General features: G+C 44.1%; 1 protein-coding gene across 1 annotated transcript in view; it reads left to right on the top strand.

Annotated features, from left to right (window-relative positions):
• Positions 1 to 924: 924 nt before the first annotated feature.
• LOC139727337 (zinc finger SWIM domain-containing protein 5-like) overlaps positions 925 to 8,408 on the top strand; it is a 97,641-nt gene continuing 90,157 nt past the window's right edge. The window contains exon 1 of the mRNA XM_071638294.1: positions 925 to 1,340. Within this exon, the coding sequence (XP_071494395.1) occupies positions 974 to 1,340 (367 nt within the window). The 5' untranslated portion in view covers positions 925 to 973. The remainder of the gene's footprint in view (positions 1,341 to 8,408) is intronic.

Here is an 8,408-nt window from a genome sequence, read left to right as displayed (position 1 = left end):
TTCAAATATGTATCCTGAATTATAAAAATCTATGGGACATTATACGTGGCAAGGAGGTGGAAAACTGCTTGAGACCAATGACCTAGGGTACTAGTCACTTGTAGTTAAATACACAATTCTTCCAATACTTACTCCAGCTTATTTATAAAGACATTCACAGAGCCGAGACCACATCTTTTGGAAGAGAATTCCACACATCGACCACTCTGTGATGACAAGAGGTACTTCCTCACTGGATCTAGCATAAAGATACCGTTTCCAAGCTTCATTTAATGGCCACGAGTTCTCTCTCCACAACTGCAATAATCAAAGCTGACAATATAGACTCTAATAATGAGAAGAGCATGGAAAGACCAGATGAAGATGGGAGAGTTCTCAAGTATACATACCAAAATAGGCCTTTCTGGCTTTGTAGAACGAAAGATCGTTTAGGCCCTACTTCTATTTTGCATTTCGCATGACTCCATTGCAAATCCCCTGCCAGCAAGTTGGTTGCCTCTCCCACATTTCAATAAAACTACGTCACTTGACGGCAGGCATGTTTTTACGTTTATATTTCTCTTCATTTCTTTGCTGCGTTTGTTCGTGTCAGGAGGATACAAAATCGTTGCGAAAAGAACTGCGGCTGGTGAAGATTATTCGCAGCGCCTGAAAGTACAACTAGACGATGGACGTATGTCGGCAAACTTCACAGGAAGCGGTACGCACTGTTATTGTTATTTACTTATGTTAATGAGGCTTAATTGATCTGAGCTTGCGCAGTTAGTCGTTTAAAGTGCAACTTTACTCGCACGCATGCGCCTTGGCTGTCTCTCACACACCGTTGATCACATTCTACACAGTACATGCGATCGACAGCTCGCGAGCGGACCGCTATGCTAGCGCTCGCGCTCGCCTAGCGAATTGCTTCTGGAACGGCCGGCTACGTGCTTTACTATACGGATCGAAATATTCGCGAAGTCCAATTTTCCCAATGGCGGCAGCCAAGCGACACTGCGGCGAGTTCTCTCCGCATAATGGCCACAGATTTGGCCTATCAAACTGTTCTAAACATAAAGAAAATGGACCCATATATTTCCCGGAATCTTTATTGGACATCAGCGCCAAGGTTGTGGCGTTAAATATTCCTTTTCAGCAAGTGGAGGAACGGTTTTCTCGTATTCCAGAACCGGTTCAAACACGGATTGTTTACTGGTCATTTCCTCGGAATGAGAAGGATATTTGTATGTATTCATCCCTTCATCACTCAACAGTGAGTGAAAGTGAATATCAGAAATTACCTTTCCAAAGAGGAGTGAGATTATTAGAAAATGGAGCAGTGGAAAATGTCCTGCAAGTCGGTGAGTAATTTTTCTGAATATCCCGTTGTGTTTGTGTGCGTGTGTTTCTCTGCGATGACAGAATCTCGTGCGATTCGTGTGTGTAGTGTTCTATTGCCATTGGAGAAACAAATATTTCACATGCAGTATTTTTACTGTAAAAGTAACAGATAAATAACATTTGTTACAAGTACATGTTAATAAGTGAAGAATTTCGATGACTATTTCTTGTTCCACTGGCAGCAAGCGTTCTGGTACACTCGCTAAAAGCGTACGCTCGGTAGGGATTGAGACATTGAATACTGCGGGAAGAGGGAGATTTTATGTATGCTAATGCGCATACAGAAAGCCCGTGTGTTCTGCACCATTGTACCGTACTGTGTACACGTACCCTACCCGCAGCTCTGCGGTGAAGTGACCCGCATTTTCCATCCATTATAGACTGGGGCCGAGCCCCATAGGCCTCTGCTGTTTGTTCTGCCCGTTCGTCTGAAAGCCGAGCTCCGCTGTCGCCACGACAGCTCCGCTCGATGAATGCGCGCTGTGAGAGGTGTGTAAATTAGTCTTTCTCTGTGGTTGGACAAGGCCTTCGGAGATTTTTTGTTTCCCCAAATGATTGTGTGTGATCGTGCATGATTTACTCTGGTGCTGAGTTACTCTGCTTGATTACTGGCGCGACATGTCTCCCCAGCCAAGCCTCAGATTACCCTGCTCTGCCTGGCATGCAGTTATTTTACCCTAGCTTTCCTTCTGCTTGAGAAAGTCTATCCCCCACTGGCCCAGATTGCTTTCTTTCTTTTTCTTTTTCGCCGTTTCTCTTTCTCTGACGTTGGCTTCAAATCAAGCTAAGATAAGATGCTATCCAGGAAAAATAAAAGCTCTCAATTTCATTGGAATATGATGTTGATGTATGCATATGAAGGTTCGAATTAGTAAATCTCCTTTGAGACTCGTGTGATGTGTGTGCTGTTGTTTGGATTCAGATACTGACACCCGGGAGAGTCGAGCCCTCTTTATGGTCCATCTCTTGTGTGTGGTAAAATCAGGACTGACTTGAGAGCCGTTCTCACTCATTGAGATGCTAGTGAAGATTGTAAAACAGTGCCAACGCCCAGCGAGTGTTTTTTTTTTCCACTTTGAGTTTTGCTTCACATTCGGAGGTGCTTGGAGTTGGGCAGACTATCCGACTTGACCTCGCAGCTGTTCCTGCCAGCCAGTTCCTGTGGAGTAGATGGGGATTAGATTCAATGCAAACCACTCCCTTCGTTCACCTTGCTTCGTTCCTGACTTTTGTGCTGCCAGAACAGAAATCAGGCAATCTTGTGACAACCCTAGCTTTGCCTAGAAAGCAAATTACTTTCTTGTTAATCACTATTTTCACTCACCAGATGGAAGCATTTTGGGTCAATTCCTCACTTTTAGATCTCATCTTATCCTCCCCCCCCCCCCTTCGCCCATCCCCATTCTCCAACCCCCTACCAAGCCCTGTGTGGCTCAGATGTAGGTCATAGTCAATTTTGGAAGGTGCAGCTCAGCTCGGCTTAGCTCTGCTTTGGGAGCAGGGCTTTGTAAGCAATGCTTGAGTGAGGTAGAGTCATCTGACGTGGTTGCCCCCACACCTTTGATTGATTTCATACACGAGGAAGGATATTTGACGAAAGTGGCTGCGTGTGCAAACCGAACATGTGTCACGGAGTGACGAGGAGCCTACAGGACTTAACCCTCTCCCAGCGATGCTAAGGCTGGAACGAAAGCCCCGAAAGGAAACTCCTTATTTTTAGCTTAGCATCGATGGATGCCCTAATGCGCCGCATGACAGGTCTGCCTTTGCGCGTCTGTATATGAAGCGCACTCCCCCCTGCGTAGCTGCCTGGATGAATAACCGTTTGTCAGTTATTGTTGGCAGAGGGTGATCCGAAGTAACCTTGGCACCTGAACGCAACCCAAATTGATCTAAGCCCCCGTGTCTGCCATCAGCACTAGAGCAATGACTGAAACAGAGGCCGCATTGGTGATGTCATTCATTTATGCAAATGAAAATTTGTCCTTAACGCATCCGCTTCTGTCAGTACTCGCAGGCTTTATCGTATAGGCCTATCTCGCTCAGCAGGTTTACTATGCTAAAAGAGAAGTTAGGCTTTCTACTTCACGTACTTGTGTACATGGGTTATGCTGTTTCTTTCATCATGGAGTCTCCAGCTGAAACTATGAGGGAAAAGTTGAGTGTTTTCATGGTCTTCATAGAAAGTGTAAGCCAACTCCCAGCTTGCCGAGTAACAAAGGGCACTTGATACGGAGATGGGAGAGCTATGTGCTGTGTGCTGCCTTTTGTCTTGCCGCTGCTTATCCTGGTGCTGAGTGTATCAATTTGGACACCAGCTATATAAACTTCCTCTTGTGGTGCCAGCATTCCTTCCACAGGTTTTTTTTTTTTCTTTTTTTTATTGGATATCCCGCTCGTGCAAAGTGCTGGTCCCCGTTAGTTAGCTTGACGAGATGGGAGTGCATAGCGCTCGCTCGGGTATTGGTTTCTAGGCTAATCTTTCTCGTGGTAGGAAGTTCTGCTCAGGAAGGGAAGGATAAACGGTAAAGGTAGACGCTCCGGACTGGGGTGGGTACTGGTCTCGTTTGACTCCAGGAAGTCCTGCTAGCTTTATATGTTTGGTGATTGGTCCTCTGATCAAGGGCTTGGCTGCGTATTATTCGTTTTGTTTTGCAGATCTATACCAACTCTTCCCCCCCCCCCCCCCCCCTTTGTTAATGTTATCTGCAAAGTCCACATGACATATTGAGTTCTGCAGCCATTTACATGAAATTAAGTTCCACTCACACATCAACAAATGCTTCTGTTACCTTTGAAGAGGAAATGAAGAGATTGAATCTAGTTGTTCTTATCAACAGGTTGAAATTTTGTCACAAACTCACAACATCAGGAATTTCCTCATCAGAGAAAGAAAATGAGTACACAACGATAGCAAAAGCTTCATATGCATAGAATCAACAACTATCACATTTGGTAGTCAAGATGACTTGTCTTCGTTCCAGAGAGAAAAGATTAGACAATTCATCCAGACAAAGAGTTGTTGAGAAACTCCGGGATGTGAGTGGAGAAGGGAAGAAAAGATTCTGCCCAACTCTCACAGCGCAGCATCTTTTGGGAAATTGCTTGTGGGTGTGACAGCGAATGCACTTTCTGAAAGGTTACGAGCAGGCCCTGTGCGTGTGTGCCAGTGGGCACATGCTTTCTCCCGTAATTTGAGAAACTCTACCTCACTGGCGAGTCTCAGATCTAAGGAGATTTTTACCAAGACAGATTACCTTTCTCTCCGCGCCGATGCATGCTGGCCGGTATGACGCACAGCGCGCGAATGTTGCAAATTGAAGTTTCATTGCCGATAGGTCAGTGGAGACAAAATAAATTGGGATATTTGTCTTGTGCTTGTGAGGATTCCCGGGGAGAGAAGGAAGAGAAAGAGGGGGGGGGGGGTGGAGGAGGCTGAAGGATGGGATACAGGATGAGATTTTTGCAAGTCCCCCAAGCTGAGCCTCTGTTCCTCTTGTGTAAAGCATGGATGGTAAATAAAATTTGCATAGCCACACTTAATCATCATCCCCACTTTCTGAATAACAGTGCTGAGAGATTGTTCCCAGAAAAAGTAATTCGGCGAGACATTCCTTTTTTCTTCTTCTTTAGAATTAGATGAGTATACAGGAGATGGGTGGGGGGGGGGGGGGATGGAGATGGGTTACCTGGCAGATTAAAGTCAGTTTCCAGCAGCTTTTCAAACCGAAGGCTGCCGTCAGCCTGTGCCCGTTGGCAGGTAATGCAAGCCGGGAGGGGCGCATTGAGGCTGTCGAGTATGGGAAAGTGACCCGCTCCGCCATCTACCCCTGCTGAGATGTGTTTGGTGAGCCCAGAGGAAGGAGGAAGTCTTCTTGCCCTGTGTGTGCTCGGAGGCACTTGCACTTTTTTCCCCCTCCTCCCTCAAAAGGCTCGGGCGACATCTTTAATCTTGCCATGTTTCTCCAGCACTTCTCCCACTCTGCACTCCCCTCATGCGTTGGGCCATTATGCATTCGACAGGCGTGATGGCCCCATTCATCACATGTTCATCCCCTGAAAGTCTGTGGTGTTAAGCACATTGATTTCTGTCTGGTGAATGATTAGTTGCCGAAATGCAATGTTTAAAAGCACCGTACATGTAACTTATTAAGTTCTCCTTTGCACTGGTTTTTGTCCTGCATTGAAAAGGTCTGCTGCAGCAGTCAATTCCCTTATTCCGAAGGTATGGAACCAGCATTAGAAATGTCAACAGACTTTCTGAATTGATTTTATGGTGTGACCCTTTGGAAACCAAATGCTGTTACCAAAATGCCATTCCAGCAGAACATGAATGCACACTGTACATGCTCGTAAGGAGACGGATACTTGTAGGTGTAACTGGATGCTTGCACTGTATGTATGTTTATGATACAGTGCTGTATTTTGTAGCCCCTACTACTCTGTGTCGCCTTTGATCATCAATCTTTAATAGTGGTATCATGTTGTGAGTCATTTGTTTGTGTAACCAAGAATATATTCTTGAGGTATTGGGCATGGCTTTAAAGAAATCGACATTAAAGCTTTGGTTTCATCGAGGATAGGAAAGAAGGATTTCATACAATGTGGTAAAGTCACAGCATTTGTACTACAAAATGTAGGCCTTATTGTGTTGTATGAAGCAACTGCATAATACCCAGTTTTAGCCAGTCGCACTTTGTGCCTACATGTAGTGGGACTTGCTTTTATGTCATTTTGCCATGTTTGACATTCTGTGTGTGTGTGTGTATCTGTGTGTGTGTGGTTTCAAGACTGAGGCATGATGACCAAGTTATCTTCCCTCCCTTCTCCTTTGCCTCCCCCCCCCCCCCCCCCCCCATCTCATGCTCTCTCTCTCTCCTGTCTCCTGCTTGGAGATTGTAATCGTGAACATGTGTGGATGCACTTCAACACATGGTGCGCTTCATCACCAGAGATGACCTGACAGATCGTAGCCAAGAAGGGGGCTCTTCTCTTTCTGCTCTCACACACAGGCTTGGGGTTATTAGGACCCGCGACCTGCTTCCCAGATTGATAATTTCCTGGAGAGAGGCAGTCAAAAGTGAGAATGTGGGAGCGCCTCCCGGCTTGTTCCTCGTACTATATTTTTCTTACGGGAGCACTGTAATATACTTCCTGAAAATTCTCCTCTCTTCCTCCCTCATTTCTCTCTTACTTTTTTTCTTTTCCTTTCCTCCTCAATCTCTCGTTTCATACTTCCACATTTGGAGAGGAAATACTCATTCATTAATTTAGCTTCTGGAAGGGGAAAAAAAAGGCGGACGTGCTATGGTGGCTGGTAATTCTCATCTTCTAGGAATTACTTGTGGGATATCTGATTATGTTTACAGTGTACTGTAAAGTTAATGCTCGTCTTATATGGCTCTATCTGGGTCTTAATTATTAGCAAAGGATCAACATTATGACATCTTTTGAATATGAAGCATATTGTGCTTTCGTCATTTCATATCCACCTCTGGTTCTATGATTTATGGGATATATTTACATGTAAATTTGCAACTACAAAACCCAAGTTGAATGGCAACAATGATGGACAGTTTTTAAACAATTTTTAGGTGCTCCAAATTTGCCAGACTTGTGTTCCCCATGGTAGTGTATGTGTTGTCTTTTGTACTTCAAGAGACATTGTCGGCTAATTCATTTGTCTGAAAAGATGTTTTGCAGATCAAGTTTCTAGAGGTTTAATTAAATGTCTTTGCTAGTGATAATTATGTATAGTATTGGAGTTATTAGCATACAATTGTGTTAACATGTAAGTACACATTGTACATACTGTGTCCATGTATTATACAATAAGTACTGTCAATGACTGCATTGTTGTAAATTGATACAGTGCTGAGAACAAAATACTCTTGCCACTCCAGACGATTCTCAGCGTTCTCCAAACTCTGGTCCGTCGCGACTTGGTTTCGGCGGTTTTAACAACAGTGTTGTCATCCTGACGGTCTTCTGTTGAGTTTAACAAAGACTGTTTGTATTCAGCAATTTCTTGTTTTTGTTTTAGCATAGCTCATTAGTGCATGTATTTGCTTTTGATCTCCCACAACTACATCTAGTAAATATTATGCCGTGGAAGTCATAGAGATAATATTGCAAGCGGCTGTCGTGTTTGTGTACTTGACTTTGAAGCCATGTAATATTGTGGTTGTTTGTTTCCCCCAGTAGGGGGTGATTGCGTGCAAGAATCAATGCGAGTAGGGAGACATACACTTACAAGTACATGTACATTTGATATTGTATCTGTGAGTGCAATAACGATGAAGAAATTCTTCCATTGCGATATAATGTCAGTTTGTCATGAATATAGGCCTACATGGATGTAGTTGGAATGTACAAAGTGTTGCTTGATAATGAAATGACCAATTTTTGGAGTAAGCTTTGTAGAACAATAAAGTCAGCAAGCAGTGCATCATACCTATATGTACATGTACATCAAATTTGTACGATTTACCATGGATAAAATGTCAATGTTATCATAATGATCACTTTATGACACTCTTCAAGGAGAGGAAATCCTCTGTTGTTTCTTGAAGTGAGAGTTTGCTTGGAGTACACCTAGTGAGTCAAAGTGAAACAAAACACTCCCCCATAATAGTCACACTGTATGTTCAACTAGGAGAGTGTTTAAAGGAACTCCAGCACTCAGGTAGACTAAACCTCCGCAGCAGACTTCCTCGTAACTGACCCGTTTTTCCACGACAAAGAAGCTCATTCCTGAATACTTTTGCCTATCATTGATGAAAGAGAGGAATATGTGTTAGAGAGGAGAGGGAGAGTGAGTTGAGAGAAAAGAGATAAATGTGAAAGCCTTTTCTCTCTCTCTGCTCCTCTCAATGGGCAGAATGAGATTATTGATGAGTAGGAATGGCATTATCATCTCTGTGCCAGCGTGATGAGAAAGAACAGACCTCATCCAATTGTGCCGTGGTGGGGCCCAGTGAGGCAGGGCCACACAAAACGTGACCACACACAGGATCAATGTTTACCTC

Source organism: Diadema antillarum, unplaced genomic scaffold (genome assembly GCF_040938485.1).
Source record: "Diadema antillarum isolate AM-2024a unplaced genomic scaffold, OU_Dant_1.0 seq00000126_RagTag, whole genome shotgun sequence".
NCBI lineage: Eukaryota > Metazoa > Echinodermata > Echinoidea > Diadematoida > Diadematidae > Diadema > Diadema antillarum.
Note: the sequence above shows the minus strand (reverse complement) of the source record. Positions and strands in the feature narration are given on the sequence as shown.